General features: G+C 45.6%; 1 protein-coding gene across 1 annotated transcript in view; it reads right to left on the bottom strand.

The window, feature by feature from the left end:
- The window catches only part of MRE11 (MRE11 double strand break repair nuclease), a 314955-nt gene that overhangs the window by 95944 nt on the left and 201162 nt on the right, over positions 1 to 17849 (bottom strand). Inside the window, exon 16 of the mRNA XM_075337495.1 lies at positions 15048 to 15122. Within this exon, the coding sequence (XP_075193610.1) occupies positions 15048 to 15122 (75 nt within the window). The remainder of the gene's footprint in view (positions 1 to 15047; positions 15123 to 17849) is intronic.

Raw genomic sequence — 17849 nt, 5'->3', positions numbered from 1 at the left:
TGTAGGGCTAGTGTCCCTCACCTGCCCACTCACTAGCCAGGGACCTTCCCTGGTGTGTTGTTAGTGTAGGTGTAGGGCTAGTGTCCCTCACCTGCCCACTCACTAGCCAGGGACCTTCCCTGGTGTGTTGTTAGTGCAGGTGTAGGGCTAGGGTCCCTCACCTGCCCACTCACTAGCCAGGGACCTTCCCTAGTGTGTTGCTAGTGCTGGTGTAGGGCTAGTGTCCCTCACCTGCCCACTCACTAGCCAGGGACTATTGTAGGGTCTTTTCAGGGCTTTAGGTTCTTGCTCAGCAACAGGTGAAGAACTGGCTAGGAGTGCAGGGTACAGCGGCAGGTAAGTGGAGGTGTCCATCTTCCCTCTTACTAGTCCTAGGGCACTCTGTGATTAAAGTGTCCCCAGTGTACCCCTTGTTTGTCATGGTGAAACCCCTGTTGTGTTTAGGTCTCAGACCCGACTTTCCCCAGTCCGTGTCATGACATATGACGATAATTGAACAGTATAATTGCACCTTATATCTGCTATAAGTAGGGTAAGACTGGCTCAAGTCTACTGCCGATTGGTTGTGGATTATTTCCTCAAGTCGGCTGGTGTAAATTCGGCACTAAAATGCTGTATGTCAACACAGAAGAGAAAGTTTGCACAAAAGAGTAGCTAGAGAAATAAAAAAATAAAAATGACCCCTTAAAGGGGTTGCTCACTACTAGGACATCCCTTCTCATTCCACGCTTCCCCCAATTAAAAAATGGCTTACATTCACCTCCAGTGAAGGCGCCGTTCCAGCAGTGTCGGCACTCACATTCTCAGAGCTCATAGAAGGTTGTGACGTCACATGAACCCTGAGTCTAATCACTGCCGGCTGCTCTCTTCCCGTATTCAGACAAATGATTAATCAACAGGAAGTGAGCACCGGAAACAAGAGCGCCAACACCGCTGGAACGGCACCACCACCGGAGGTGAGCATAAACCATTTTAGTTGGAGGAAATATTTATGCTAGTGGACATCCCCTTTAAGGACCCAACTGGTTCCTGTGGGTTTGTTCAAAAGTTCCATTGGACCCTTCTTCACCTGAGGCTGCCACGAGTACTGCCGGAAGAAATATTATTTCAGAAAACATGGAAGAAGTTTTAAGACGTTTTGCTAAAAATTCGTTTTCTAGTAGTAGAGGTTGCGGAAGTCCGAATTCTAGCAAAAGTGGACTCACCATTTGGGCCTAAATATATACTCTTTAGGCGCAAGACCATAGAGAACCCCCCGATCACAAGACAGGGTGTCACCTGTGTGAATAGAGTGGTTGTTTATCATGGGTGCCAATGTCTGTCAAAGTATGCAGAGGTACAGAGAACAGGGGAAGCATCCACAGAAAGATGGTGTAATGCTCGCAGCTAGTGTAGGGTTAGTGGACTCACTGGCCAAAAGGGCAACCTGGGCTTACCCTTTAATGGGAGAGGCTTAACCAAGCGCCTACTGTGAGGCAGACGTCAGGTACCAATCCTATAACAGTGACTGGGACTGTGGAAGCTGATCACCAGGACAGGAGACGGACTCAGGTATAGACATAGGTGCAGGCAGGTAAAGGCGGGATGGATGAGGCGGAAAGGCAGTTGTGTCCGGACAGGTATGGTGGGCATGGCAGTTACAGATCGGTATAGGAAGGTAGGTACAGGTGATGGACACAAGGATAACGGGACAGGAGCACAGTAACCTGACAACTAGCTAGCAGACTGGTATACTGACTAACTAAAGTGGTTGCGCAGGCACCTCCCCTAATGGGAGGGTGACTTAAATACATAGTGTTACATACATAGTGCCTCTTAGCCATAGGCTAAGAGGCATCTCCTGAAATAGCGTGTCAGCCCTTTAAGAGGACGGACGGTGTGTGCGAGCGCATTCTAAGCACACTCCCAGGAGACCTGGGCTGCGGGCACAGGGAGGGGAAGGATGCAGCAGCACATGTGGATGACTGGGAGGTTCCGGGGAGGACGCGACCCGGACGGGGCGGTGAGTAAGTCAGTGACCCTTCAGGGACTCCGGTGCTACAGATAGATTGAGAAATGAACCCTATGCCAATAAGGCTCATTGGGCACCACTGGTAAATGTCGTACAATGTATCACGCAGTGCTGTAGCTTCTGCTGTGAACAGAACCCAACACATCTTAGATAAAGTCAAACAAACCAAACCAACCATTGGGATCAGAGACAGTCTAATGAGTATGGGGGTCTCCTTATAACCCCCTCCAGCTGATCTCAGAGGAAAGAGGGATAAAGCAAGTTAGATTTGGGAAATAAGCTGCAAAGAAAGAGAATGAAATAGCTACAACGGTCCGACTGTGATCCTTCATCTCTCTGAACCCATTACCCAAAGTCACATAATAATAAGGAACATTATCGCAGCTGATTTAACAACGTGTGACCGGACTATAAATCCTTCACTTATCACCCGAGGCCGGAGGAACGTTCCCCCGATACCAGTCCCCATAAATAGGTGTGTGATCTGTGTCATAAGAAAGCAATGATGAGGACATAGAATACACTCACAGGGAGCAGCTGCGAGGCGGCCGGCCGGCTCACTATTGATTACATTTATTTTTAGAACTTTACACAAAAATCATCCCAAGCATCCCAGTAATCAGAAAAAGTAAGTGCACCCCTATAGATGAGGCCCATGCACCAAATCTGCAGTCTTTAACCTCTTATTGACAAAGCCATTTTTTATTTTTCCTCCTTTTCTTCCAAGAGCCATAACTTTTTTTTTTATTCTCCCCCTTTTTCTTCCAAGAACCATATTTTTTTTTTTTTTTTTTTTTTTTTAGTTTTCCTCTTTTTCTTCCAAGAGCCGTATTTTAGTTTTCCTCTTTTTTTTTCCCAAGAACCATATTTTTTTTTAATTCTCCTCTTTTTCTTCCAAGAACCATAACGTTTGTATTTTTCCGTCCACTTAGCTGGAGGCCTTATTTTTTGGTTGTTTTTTGCCTTTTTTTTATCTTTGTTACTTTTTTGTGAATGGACCAGCATGAGTTTCTCCATGGCGCGCTATCGTTCCCACTTTGGAGTATATGTGAATTTTTTTCTACTGTTTTTTGCAATGTTAAAGGGGAATTGTGGTAACTGGAAATTTAAGATCTGATGTTTTTGTTTCTTTATGGCATTATATGGGTTAATTAATTTTATATTTTGATAGATCGGACTTTTACGGAGATTGTGATACCAGATTTTTTTTTTTCTTTATTTTTGAATTAGAAAAAAAAAAATAATTTTTATGCTATCTTTTAGCCACTGATTTGAACACTTGCACTATACACTCCAGTTTTGCAGTGTATAATATACAGTATTGTCAAACAGGTTAGGCTTCTCGAGAGGCCGTAAAGGTGACAAGAGCCTTCCATAAGCTCCAGACTGTATCAGCTTCCCGTGATCATGTTGCGGGGAGGGGGTGATACGTGCCGAAATGACTGCGGCAAAAAATCACGACATTTTAAAGAAGCTGTCAGAGATTCACAACTGCATTTAGGTGGCTAAACTGTGTATAAATTATAGTGGTCAATGATAGCTCTGGTCGCTGCTGTTAGCAGCAGGTGCTGGTTGCAGGACACAGCCAGCACCGGACTGGTTTGGAGCCTCTTGGTTCTCTTGACTTGTAGGGAGAATTATTATTAATTACCGTAATTATTATTATTATTAATTATTATAGCGCCATCAATTCCATGGCACTTTACATGTGAAAGGGGTGTACATAATAGGGACAAGTACAATAATCATAAACAATACGAGACACAGACAGGTACAGGAGGAGAGAGGTCCCTGCCCGTGAGGGCTCACAGTCTACAAGGGATGGGTGAGGATACAGTAGGTTAGGGTAGAGTTGATTGTGCGGCGCTGTATCAGACTGAGGGTTACGGCAGGTTGTAAGCTTGTCGGAAGAGGTGGGTCTTCAGGTTCCTTTTGACACTTGTCAAGGTAGGCGAGAGTCTGATGTGTTGTGGCAGAGTATTCCAGAGTATGGGGGAGGCACGGGAGAAATCTTGGATGCGATGGTGGGAAGAGGAGATGAGACGGGAGTAGAGAAGGAGATCTTGTGAGGATCTGAGGTTACGTGCAGGTAGGTACCGGGAGACTAGGTCACAGATGTAGGGAGGAGACAGGTTGTGGATGGCTTTGTATGTCATGGTTAGTGTTTTGAACTGGAGTCATTGGGCAATGGGAAGCCAGTGAAGGGACTGGCAGAGAGGAGAGGTCGGGGAGTAGCTGGGAGAGAGGTGGATTAGCCGGGCAGCATAGTTTAGAATAGATTGTAGGGGTGTGAGGCTGTTAGAAGGGAGGCCAGAGAGCAGGAGGTTGCAATAATCCAGACGGGAGATAATAAGGGCATGTATTAGGGTTTTTGCAGCTTCTTGGGAAAGGAATGTACGGATCCGGGAAATATTTTTGAGTTGGAGGCGGCAGGAGGTGAAAAGGGCTTGGATGTGTGGCTTGAAAGAGAGATCAGAGTCTAGGATTACTCCCAGGCAGCGAGCGCGTGGCACTGGGGAAAGTGGGCAGCCATTGACATTGATGGATATGTCAGGTGGGGGGTTGAGTGAGGAGGAGGAAAGACAATGAATTCTGTTTTGTCCATGTTCAGTTTTAGGGATCGAGCAGAGAAAAAGGATGAAATAGCAGACAGACATTGTGGGATTCTGGTTAGTAGGGAGGTGATGTCAGGTCCAGAGAGGTAGATCTGTGTGTCATCGGCATAGAGATGATACTGAAAGCCATGGGACTCTATGAGCTGTCCCAGGCCGAAGGTGTAAATGGAGAACAGCAGGGGTCCAAGAACTGAACCTTAGGGGACACCGACAGATAGGGGGCGAGATGAGGAAGTGGTGTGAGAGTGGGAGACGCTGAAAGTTCGGTTGGTTAAGTATGAGGAGATCCAAGATAGCGCCAAGTCTGTGATGCCCAGAGATGAGAGAATTTGTAGTAGAAGGGAGTGGTCCACTGTGTCAAAGGCAGAGGACAGGTCCAGGAGGATGAGGATAGAGTAGTGTCGCTTGGCTTTTGCGGTGATTGAATTGACCACACATTGCTCAGCTATCTTAAAAGGGTTGTTCAGGACTTTAACATTGATGACCTATCCTAAGGATGGGTGATCCATGTCTTAATGGTGGTGGTGTGACACCTGGTTCTTGGTGCAGTTGTAGGCCAGAACTACTCCGTTGTGGACCTGCAAAGCATAGTTGATGGAATAGTGATGTTGAGGAGAGCCATTGGCTCAAATACTTAATTAACCTCTGGACATAGAGGACTATGGGAAGTGTGTTCAATGAAATCGATTCTCTATACATAAGCCAGTCTTCAGAGATATCCAAGATGGCCCCCGATGACATGATAGACCTGCCCATCAGCATTATCATGGATCCGCCCAATGATGTCATAGACCCGCCCATCATTGTCACCATAGATCCACCCAATGACATCATAGATCCAAACATCTTCACCGCAAATCTGCCCCGATGACTTCATAGACCCGCCCATGATAACGCCTACCAATCAGCCCATGGACCAACCCATTGTTCAACCCAACGGCCAATGGGCACATCTGAATATGCCTACAGAGCTAACCACACCCCATAACCTAGTTTATATAAGAGCCAGTCATTAATAAAGCTCTCTCTTTTTGGGCCAACCTCTGATCGAGGAAAGATGAACATATGACTGTGTGTGTCTGGTGTTATTCTTTCAAGCATGCACTTGATCCTCAATAATTAGGTCGGACAGCAGGCAACTCGTGAACCTTTGTAAGAGTTCACCCTAACAGTGGCTGTGATGAGGAACTGCACATCTGCACACTAGTGTTTTGAATAGGGGCAGATATGGAGTACCCAGCAAAGGCTACTATTCAGTTGACAGTGCTGTGCAGCTCCACAATTGAGTAGTTCTGACCAGCGGCAGCACCGGGAACAGCTAATCGGTGGTAGTGGTGAGTGTCGCACCGCCACCGATCTGACATTGATGTCCTGTACAACACTTTTAAAGGGTTCTTCACAAGTTGTCTCTTGAGCAGCTCAAAGCTCTGCAGTCTCCTCATTTCCTGATCTCTGGCAGGGCGGGCTCTCCTCCTTCTCCTCCTCGAGTGACAGCTACGAGCAGCAGAGCTTTAGTATTAGTACAACTATAAATCGCAGCACAAATTATGCTGTAACACATTCTGCGATCAGTGGTTTGTTCTGGAATCTACACTGCCATCACTGTATTTACATATAGAGGCAACAGGGCAACTGAACAAGTGCACAGCTCTGGACATCAAGTGCCCAAAGATATGATTACGAGACCTGCTCTGAGAGAAGCTGATGCTGTGAGCTGGAGATTTTGCAAGATTTATAACAGGAGCGTGACAGAAGCTGAGAAGGAGTTCATTTGGAGGTGAGGAATCAACTTCTGTATATAAATCAATGGACTAGAGAGAGGAGGCTGGAATGTAACTACTTAGTGACATTCGATTACTTTTTTAATGGAATGTAACTACTGTGCACTCTCGGCGAGGGTCTGGAGCACTAGTGGGAGAGTTACATGGAACCAGCTCTACACTATGTAAGATAAAAGCTCTCATTTCAGGAGAATGACAGCAGATAGAAAAAGCAAGTCAATTGCAAACTTGCTTATGTTTATGCTAACTAAGTAAAGCAACTGAACTTGCGAATTACCCATTAAAGTTAGGCTATGTATGCAGTATCCCAAGAAACCCCTTTAAGCTCTCCTTAGTCGTAACTGTGGGCAGCGCAGATAAAATAATTTAAAGAGGATCTATCACTTTTCAAAACCATGTAATGTTTTTACCTGGTGTAAATCCAGGTAACGTTTTCATGAGTTGTTTTTTTTATTCCTGCTCCTTTCTGTTGCTGATATATGGTCTCCTCTTCCCTATATATAACCCTGATCTGTATTATTGAGTATAGCCTTAACTGTTCTCTGTAAGCGTCTCCTTAAAGGAAATCTGTCACCAAGTTTTTGCTCCCCCATCTGAGAGCAGCATAATGTGGAGACAGAGACCCTCATTCCGGTGTTGTGCCACTTACTGAGCTGTTTTCTGTCATTTTCATAAAATCAATGTTGCCTGCTGCAGATCTAGCATTTATAAAGAGCTCATGAATATGCTGGACTACCTGCAGCATGCTAAGTAGTCCTGTAATGATAATCTCCTGCTGATCAATCAGTAATTTTATCGAAACTACACTAAGCAGCCCAGTAAGTGACACATCGCTGGAATCAGGTTCTCTGCCTCTACGTCATACTGCTCTCAGATGACAGGTCCTCTGCAATTCTAGGTATATGTAGCTCTGTTTGAGAAACTGCAGCATTGATATGGCAAGAAATAAATTAGACCAGAATTGTGGATTAGATACACGGTGAGGTGACGTCACACACAGGTGACGTCACACACAGGTGACGTCACACACAGGTGACGTCACACACAGGTGACGTCACACACAGGTGACGTCACACACAGGTGACGTCACACACAGGTGACGGCACACACAGGTGACGGCACACACAGGTGACGGCACACACAGGTGACGGCACACACAGGTGACGTCACTCCCATAATGCTGAACCATCTTGCGAATATTGATAACAATTGATAACAAGTTGGCATGAGTTCCACGTCCTAAGGAGTTTATTTTTTTTTCTATTTTAGCAGAAAATAAATTTTCACCTTCAATTTTTTTTTTTTTTTACACAACAAAATCAATAACTTGGGAAAAATACAATAATTGTTTTTGTAACAGAAGAACATGGGTCGATTGGTTAGCGGAAGAAAAAATAATCAATATTTGCTTGTTATTATTCTAAGATCTAAGAGGTATTGTTATCCTATAGATGTCAGTGCCCCGGACGATAATATTCCGTCCGCAAAAGGACAGAAGTACACTGAATATCTGGGGATTCGCTCGCTTTCAAGCAGCTGATAGCGTTAATACAGGCACGTAGTTCCTTGGTCAATCAGGAAGGGTTATTAAGGTGTATAAACTTCCAGCAGAACGGAAAACAAATATAAGGGAAGAAAATATACAGCCCATATACAGGTATATGAGGGCCCCCCGTCAGATAAATGTCCAGCTCTCAATACCAGAGTCTCCCCTAGCCAGCAGATCAGATTCTCCCTAAAGACCGGTGGGCCGTACATTCGCAGGTTACTCACGAGCTCCAAGACCACTCAGGCTCAGATCAACTGTCCACCATTAATCAATCTTTTTTCCCTCTCTAAGGCCCTGTGCGCACTGTAAAACGGAATTTTCTTAAGCAAATTCCGCAGGGTCTGAAAGATTTCCGCACCCGCGGTAAACCGCACCCGAAAACCGCATGCGGGTTGGTACATCATGTGTTTTAATGCATTCAATGCAATAAAGCACATTGAAGGAAAAAAAAAAAAGTAATTTCCTTCTGAGATAGATAGTAGATAGATAAATAGACAGATAGAGGGATAGATAGATAGATAGATAGATAGAGGGATAGATAGATAGAGGGATAGATAGATAGATAGATAGATAGATAGATAGATAGATAGATAGATAGATAGATAGATAGATAGATAGAGGGATAGATAGAGGGATAGATAGAGGGATAGATAGAGGGATAGATAGATAGATAGATAGATAGATAGATAGATAGATAGATAGAGGGATAGATAGATAGATAGATAGAGGGATAGATAGATAGAGGGATAGATAGAGGGATAGATAGATAGATAGATAGAGGGATAGATAGATAGATAGATAGATAGATAGATAGATAGATAGATAGATAGAGGGATAGATAGATAGAGGGATAGATAGATAGAGGGATAGATAGATAGATAGATAGATAGATAGAGGGATAGATAGATAGAGGGATAGATAGATAGAGGGATAGATAGATAGATAGATAGATAGATAGAGGGATAGATAGATGGATAGATAGAGGGATAGATAGATAGAGGGATAGATAGATAGAGGGATAGATAGATAGATAGATAGATAGATAGATAGAGGGATAGATAGATGGATAGATAGAGGGATAGATAGATAGAGGGATAGATAGATAGAGGGATGGATAGATAGAGGGATAGATAGAGGGATAGATAGATAGAGGGATAGATAGATAGAGGGATAGATAGATAGAGGGATAGATAGATAGATAGATAGATAGAGGGATAGATAGATAGATAGATAGATAGAGGGATAGATAGATAGATAGATAGATAGAGGGATAGATAGATAGATAGAAGGATGGAGGGATAGATAGATAGATAGATAGATAGATAGATAGATAGATAGATAGATAGATAGATAGATAGATAGATAGATAGAGGGATAGATAGATAGAGGGATAGATAGATAGAGGGATAGAGGGATAGATAGATAGATAGAGGGATAGATAGATAGAGGGATAGATAGAGGGATAGATAGATAGAGGGATAGATAGATAGTAGATAGATAGTAGATAGATAAATAGACAGATATAGGGATAGATAGATAGATAGATAGATAGAGGGATAGATAGATAGAGGGATAGATAGATAGATAGATAGAGGGATAGATAGATAGAGGGATAGAGGGATAGATAGATAGATAGATAGATAGAGGGATAGATAGATAGAGGGATAGATAGATAGAGGGATAGATAGAGGGATAGATAGATAGAGGGATAGATAGATAGAGGGATAGATAGATAGAGGGATAGATAGATAGATAGAGGGATAGATAGATAGAGGGATAGATAGAGGGATAGATAGATAGATAGATAGATAGATAGAGGGATAGATAGATAGAGGGATAGATAGAGGGATAGATAGAGGGATAGATAGAGGGATAGAGGGATAGATGGATAGATAGCTAGATAGAGGGATAGATAGATAGATAGATAGATAGATAGATAGAGGGATAGATAGAGGGATAGATAGATAGATAGATAGAGGGATAGATAGAGGGATAGATAGATAGATAGATAGATAGATAGGGATATAGATAGATAGATAGAGAGATAGAGGGATAGATAGATGGATAGATAGAGGGATAGATAGATAGATAGATAGATAGATAGATAGATAGATAGATAGGGATATAGATAGATAGGGATATAGATATATAGATAGATAGATAGATAGATAAATAGATAGATAGATAGAGAGATAGAGGACAGATCAATCAACAATCGATACGCCGCATTTCTACCGGCGGTAGTGTGTTCACATTACCGACCATGGGAAATGCCCTGTGGTTACCTCTATGCTGTCTCGTTGCGAGGCTGCATTCAGCGCTGTGTGTCAGTCGCCGCTGGATGCAAGCATCGCAGCACGTGGATTTCGTCAGAGCTGTGTGTTTTGGGAGGGGTTAATAAAGTGGTGAAACAGGGGCTTTTTTGTGTTTTATTTAAAATAAAGGATTTTTCGGTGTGTGTGTTTATTCACTTTTTTCTTACGGGTTGATCATGTAAGCTGTCTCATGGACGCTGCCATGATCAAGCCTGGACTTAGTGGCGGCGATCCGCTGCCATTAACTCATTATTACCCTGATTGCCACAGCATCACGGCAACAGGAAGAGCCGGGGACACTCCGGGACTGCCGCATAATGGATGCAACAGTCCCGGGGCAGCTGCGGGCTGATATTATCGGCTGAGTGTGGGGGGGGGGGGCATTAACACTGGCCCTAGCCCTCCCCAGCCTGAGAATACCGGGCCGCCGCTGTGTGTTTACCTCGGCTGGAAGGTAACAATACGGCGGAGCCCACGTGTTTTTTTTTTCTATATTTCCGTTTGATTTGTATGTGTATTCTATATGTCTTGTGTGTGAGTATGATATGTATGTGTTCTATGTCTGTGTGTGATCTGTGTGTGTTTACTCTCTGCTCCGCTTCCTCTTCCTGTAATGACTTCGCTTCCCTGCAAAACCGCAGACAGGCGATGTACATTACCACAGGTAAACCGCGAAATACCGGAGGGAATAACGCAGGTAAACGCTATGAACCGCACAGAATTTGCTGCCTGTGTTATTCCCTGCGGGATTTCACGATTACATTGCAGTCAATGGAGTGAAATCCTGCAGCGACGTGCGGAAAGAAGTGACATGCACTTGTTTTTGCTGCGGGAATCCAACAGCAAAACATGCAGCTGTCAAAATCCGCATAGTACGCACAGGATTTTTTTTTCCCATAGGTTTTGCTGGTGATTCACTGCAGAGATGTTATGAACATTTCCTGCAGCGAAACATGCAGCAAATCCGCAGAAAATCCGCGGCAAAATCCGGTAAGTGCGCACAGGGCCTAACACCGGACTCCTCAGCTCCATAGCTGACCCGCCAGGGAACACACAGCCTGGCTCTCTAGACATAGCAAGCCAAGTCCTTGTTCCTCACGTTCACCAAGACCGCTCAAGTTCTGGTCGACTGTCCACCATTAAACTGTTTTTCCTAATACCAGACTCCACAACTCCCTAGCTGACCTGCCAGGAAACACGCAGCCTGGCGGACATAGCTAGCCAAGTGCTGGGTAATCACTAGCACCAAAACTGCTCAGGCTCTGGTCAACAGTCCACCATGAAACTGTTTTTTCCTTTCTAATACTGGACTCCTCAGCTTCCTAGTTGACCCACCAAGAAACACACAACCTAGCTCTCTAGACATAGATAACCCAGTGCTGTGCTGGTTACAAGCACCAAGACTGCTCCGGTTCTGGTCAACTGTCCATCATAAAATGGTCAGTTTTACTCTCCAATACTGGACTCCTCAGCTACCTAGCTGACCCGCCAGGGAACACACAGCCTGGCTCTCTACACATAGCTAGCCAAGTGCTGGTTACTCACGAGCTCCAAGAACGCTCAGGCTCTGGTCTACTGTCCACCATTATGGGTTAGGAAGAGAGAAAAGACATTGCATATAACGCACAACCCATAATAGAATATGCAAAAAAACCTTTATTCACAGAATACTAGTATAATTTAAAAACAATTAAAACATGGACAAGAACAGGATCCTGTACCCACATCAACACAATAATTACCACACGGTAATGGTGATAATGCCCCGCCACAAGGGGAGAAAAAAGTACAGAAGAATAGAAAACCTGGAGGGATACCAGTAATCCAGGGATATGTCATGCAATATATATGTATGAGAACAGTCCACACCTGGACGACAATAGCAAGGTACAATGCAGATTAAATAACTATGCATTTGATTAAAGAAGCCGATATACCTCAAAAACTACAATGAAAGCCCATGTGTAGCCATAATAGCTACAAGGTCCTGCAGGAGGGAATCCGCAAGTTCCACAAGGTACAGGGCAGCCCAAGTGTAGCCTGTTCCCAAGGGGGGGGGGAAGAGGGACGCACAAGAATCGAGCACACAGAAACCAGCAATAAAGGAACCTGTATGCGCCCAATGGGGCAGCAGGAAGGATAGAAATGAGGGAGGACGGCTGGGTCCGGGTAGAGCAGAGCATCCACAGTGTGGCAGGAGCATAAGGGTGGGTACAAGGATCACCCCACGCGTATCGCCGCCGCTGCGGCTTCGTCAGGGGAATAGAGTGTACTGTGGAACAGGTTCATAAATAAGGAAAGAACAAGGATTACTTACAATCAGCTGTGTTGAACACTGGCGTGGTCCGGACCATGCGTGTGGAGGCGCAGGCGCGCGCGCGCAGTGTGTCAGGGAGAGAAGTGAAAGGTTCATAGCGACGCCCGGGTGCCATGGACGCGGGCGCATGCGCAGAAGCGAATACGGTGAGACGGAAGGCTCAGTATAAGGCTGGACTCACACGAACGTATTAAAAAACGGTCCCATTCTCGTTTGCGAGAGTCGGATGAATTTTTCTCACTTGTCATCAGTGTGCACTCAGTGTGCTGTCAGTATGCTGTCAGTATGCAATCCGTTTTTTTTGCACAGCAGCTGTTACTCATTTACAGTCATGTACAGGAGAATTTACAGTGTTCTGTGCTACATGATAGGATTGTATTTAGAAAAACGGATGTCACTAGGATGGTCCGTGTGCCGTCCGTGTGACATCCGATTTTTCCTCGCACCCATTGACTTGTATTGGCGAGCCTCGGACGTATTCTGGATCAAATCGCAGCATGCTGCCGCTTTTCTCGCATCCAGAATCTGGATGCAAGAAAAGCTGACCAACAGCTCTCCCTCATTGACTAGTATTGGTCCGAGTGCAATGCGAGAATTCCTCGCATTGCTCTCGTCCGTTTTTGTCGCTCGTGTGAGCGTACCCTAATAAAGGGCTTCAAAAACGTCATGTTAATATGCAGGCAAGCCTGCACCAACAGCGGTACAGTCATATCAGTACGTGCCTGCAAATAGTGTAACACCAAGGGGTTGGAGGGTTCCATAATACAGATAGAACAGCTGCATGTTGTATACAGAGTACTGTCCACCATTAAACAGTCTTTTTTTCTTCTCTAACACCAGACTCCGGACCAGTTCCATAGCTGATCCTCCAGGGAACACAACAGCCTGGCTCTCTAGACCTAGATATCTAAGTTCTTGGCATCTTCATCAGGAATATACCTGACACCCACTACTTTCCCAGGGAATAAAACATGTGAAAGTGTGGACCCCTACCAGGGTTATCAAACTTCCGAAGTCCAGAGGTCCTTTCACTAGGACACAGTTAACAGTTACGCAGCATATCTGAGGCCCCTTGCTATAGGATCAGGAACATTGCTGCAGGCAGGGTAGGCGAAGTAAAAGTAGCGATAGCCTACGGAGCAGTCTATTGGCCAAGGAGCAATTGGCTGATATATGACCCGAGGCACGACACCTCCAACAGCCAATATTACGATACGTACCCCTTGAACCCAGCTCTGACCCCTTCTGTGCCTTTGGATGCCCTTCAGAGATGAACTTGGGCCGCTTCTTTTGGGTATCCCTAACAGGCCGTCTCACTATAATGAGTGTATAAATAAGTCCACTACCATCTGTGCCAGAGAGCAGGTTTCAGGCTTCAGCCATTACTGGTCCAGGTGTAATAGGTCAAACATCTAGGACTGAGTGGGCTTGTGCCATTGGTAGAGCCAGAGGTGCACCAAACTGGGTTACGCCCAAATGTGCCAGAATGTGCGCCTTCAGCTTGGCGTGCTGGAGGCAAAGTTCATAATATGCCTTCTGCGGTTCCTCTAGACATAGCTAGCCAAGTGCTTTTTACTCACGAGTGAGAAGACCGCTCAGGCTCTGGTCAACTGTCCATCATTACACTGCATTTTTTCCTCTCTAACACGAGACTGATCAGTTCCCTAGCTGACCCTCTAGGGAACACATAGCCTGGCTTTCTAGACATAGCTAGTCAGGTGCACCTAATTAAGACCTGCAGTGCTGGAAGATAACCCAGTCCTACCTGGCTTTGCTACATGCCCTCCATCTCTACCAAAGCCAGGGGTTGTGCACCTTCCACAATCACTGGTTACTCACAAGATGCTCTCAGATTACATAGCAAGAACCTGCTGACATATTCCCTTTAAAAAGTTCTGGTCTATGCGTGATATATAATGCCTATTACAAAAGCACTGACTCCACAATAATGCACCGTACGTCTACAAATTATCCCTGCCGTCCACGACTTTCCGTAACTTGAATACATCTCTCTGGGTCCACCTGGAGTTAGAGCTCAGCCCAATTATCTGTGTATCCTCTAAAGACCCCGAGAGCGAGAACACGAAGCTGCTCGTAACTTTCTGTGCTTGTGTCTTATAGAAACCGGTACAGCCGGGGATTACACTAAACCCCAATCATCCACTTCTCCTAATTCTCTGGTCAATGGCTTCATAGGGTCTATTAACAAAGGAAAGCGGGGGCTGCAGACCGCGTCACATAAAGAAGGGGGTTAGTGAATTAAAGAGTAAAGTCTCCAGTGAATAGAAGTTGTAGGGTCCTTTACTTCTGGAAAAGGAAGGTCTGGGGAAGCGAAGGGCGGCCATATTTGTTATCACACAGTGTAGCCAGAAGTATGGACATGGTTCAGTTCTTCACAAGATACTTCTCCATTTACTCACGACAGGTCGGACACACTTCATAAGGAACACGGAACTTACCGTCATAGATAGACATGTTCTTAGATGGCGCTTTAGATGCTCGACCGCTAGAAGGAACATCACCACTCGTACTGCCTATAAAACATAACAAGAAGGTGAAAAAACATAAATAAATATATATAACACAACACTGTATCTATAAAAAAGTATATATATATATATATATATATAGATATATAAATCCCATATTAATCCATCAATTTCATCTATCTGTGTGCGCTAAGATCTATGCAAACATTGGGCCTGATACATCACAGTATTCTAGAACAAAAAGCTTTAAAAAGTTGCATAATTCTGTGACATTTTCACTCCATTTTTGCCTAAATTCATGACGAGCGGCGGTGTTTGTTAAGCCACAAATTCTGGACAAAGAAAGGTACGCCTTGTCGTGGCGGGTGGGCTCTCAGCAAATGGTCAGTTTGTGCGCTGAGCACCTTCATATGTACCGCCCTGAGAGGGGCCCGGCCGCTCTGCAGCTCAGGCCGAGCCGCTCGAGGTCCGGGCTCGGGTTGTCGGTGGCTCGAGCGCCTCTGGACCGGGGGCCACGTCGCTCTGTTAAGGGGAGGCAGTGGGGTGGTGGTGGTGTGGGACGAGGTGCGCAGCCGGGGGCCACGTTGTCGTCGCACGGGTCGTGACGCCACCCACGGGTCGTGGTGACGGGATGCACCACCGCTGTGGCTGGAGTGAAGGTGGGCTCCCGGGATCGGTGTTGAAGGCGCAGCCTGGATGTCAGCCCCTCCGTGGGTAGGGGCGGTGTATCCCGGGGCCCGGTGGGACGGGCGATGATGTTGTCGGGTGAAGGGTGCCGTGCTGCGGTGCGGTGTCGTGCCGGAATGGCACTGGTGTACTCACGATTAATTCTCACTCAGAGTCACTGGTAAACCAAAGTTCGGGTATGGTCGGGTCCCGCAGCCAGCTGCTGATGTCCCCTGTTAGGTTGATGGTGGCCCCTTTCCCTTGCACCTCTTGTTGTGGTTTTCGGCTCCCCTGCCTGGGCAGTGGTAGCCCGCTCCCCGGCGTTGAGCGCCCGCAGGCGCTGGCCTGTCGGATGTTTGGCCCTTGGCGGTGGCTCTCACCCGGTATCGGTGGGCTCTTGCCTTCTTTCGGGACTTTGGGTGAGGATGAACCCGTGAGGTCCAGACTGCAATCAGTTAATTTGCCTACACTCAGTGGCTTCTAAGCTAGGACAGGGTCTGAGTACCCGGTTTCTGGTGCTCCGGTAAACGGTTGACTCCCCGGTTCAGGGCCGGCGGGCTCCAACCCTGGCCCAGTCCCTACGGTTCCGCCGGTTGCTATACCGGTACTCCTGCAGGTGGCCACCACCGTCTGCCTGCCTGACGTTACGGGGATCCCAGGCTCCAACCCGGGTCCCTGACAGCTCTGCTCCTCTACACCTCCTGTCACTGTAACTCTACAACTTAAAACCCTGCCTCAGGACAGAAAACTCCTCGGTGCCCTACTGGCCCTGAGGGAGGCATCAGGTCTCCCTTTCGGGTGACTGTGTGTCCTCACAGGGGATGGGGGTGTAATGTGGTAGGTGTTGTTACCTGTGACCCCTGGGGTCCAGGGCGTCACACATACAGTGATGCGGTTTACATTTCATATATTCAGTGTTTCCATATATCTTAGAGCTTACAGAGGCTGCTGCACACTTATATCCATCCATCCATACATACAAGTCCTGCACTGTGGTTACCAGGATGTATGCAATCATTGAGTAGATGACACTCGGTCTGCATTGCTGCTGTATAGAATATATATAAGATAATATGCCAATCTGTGTGTGCGCACCAGCCATGACAAATCATATCTCATTGCAAAAGTGAACTGACATTTGAACCTAGGACCCCAGTGCTGCAAAGCAACAGTGCTAACCACTGAGCCACTGTACTGTGCTAACCACTGAGCTACTGTGAAGTGCTAAACACTGAGCCACCATACTGTGCTAACCACTGAGCCTCAGTACTGTCCTAACCACTGAGCCACTGTACTGTGCTAACCACTGAGCTATTGTGAAGTGCTAAACACTGAGCCACCATACTGTGCTAACTACTGAGCTACTGTGAGGTGCTAACCACTATACCACAATACAGTTATAACCACTGACCCACAGTACTGTGCTAATGATTGAGCTACTGTGAAGTGCTAACCACTGAGCCACCATACAGTGCTAACCACTGAGTCATCATGCAGTGCTGACCACTGAGCCACTGTACAGTACTAACAACTGAGCCAATGTACGGTGAGTGCTAACCACTGAACCACATTACTGCGAAAGCTTACGAACCCACATGTTGCATTGCACCTTAATAAAAGTTAAAAAATCTTGCACGTCAATTAATGCGCAGCTTTCCTTTTTCGATGATCATTTCATATCTATATAATTTGCCTATTTATTACATAAATATATATATAATTTGTATCTGTCTGTCTATCTACCAATCTATCAGCACAGTAACAGAATAGTAAGTGGGTTCAAAACCTTGTAAAACTATAGACTCAATATAAAAGAATTTAGAAAACAAAAAAAAAGGCAGTGCTCCAAATATTCAGTATCACAGATGGTTCCTGATACCCATCACGTGATGTCCCAGCCTTGAGCATTACATACTAGTGCACATCTTTAGAAGCATAAATAATAGCAATTATCAAGAATTACCCAACTACAAATGTTACAAATGGATTTCCACAATGTAGAGAGGAAGGCACAGTATCTAAAGTCTCAGGGAGGGCAGAGAAAAAAAAAAAAACAGGCTACAGAAAAGGAGGAAACCAGGTGAAAAGGAATAGGACCTGTGCTCA

This window comes from Anomaloglossus baeobatrachus, chromosome 2 (assembly GCF_048569485.1).
Source record: "Anomaloglossus baeobatrachus isolate aAnoBae1 chromosome 2, aAnoBae1.hap1, whole genome shotgun sequence".
NCBI classification, from domain to species: Eukaryota; Metazoa; Chordata; class Amphibia; order Anura; family Aromobatidae; genus Anomaloglossus; species Anomaloglossus baeobatrachus.
This window is presented reverse-complemented; position numbering and strand designations above follow the sequence as displayed.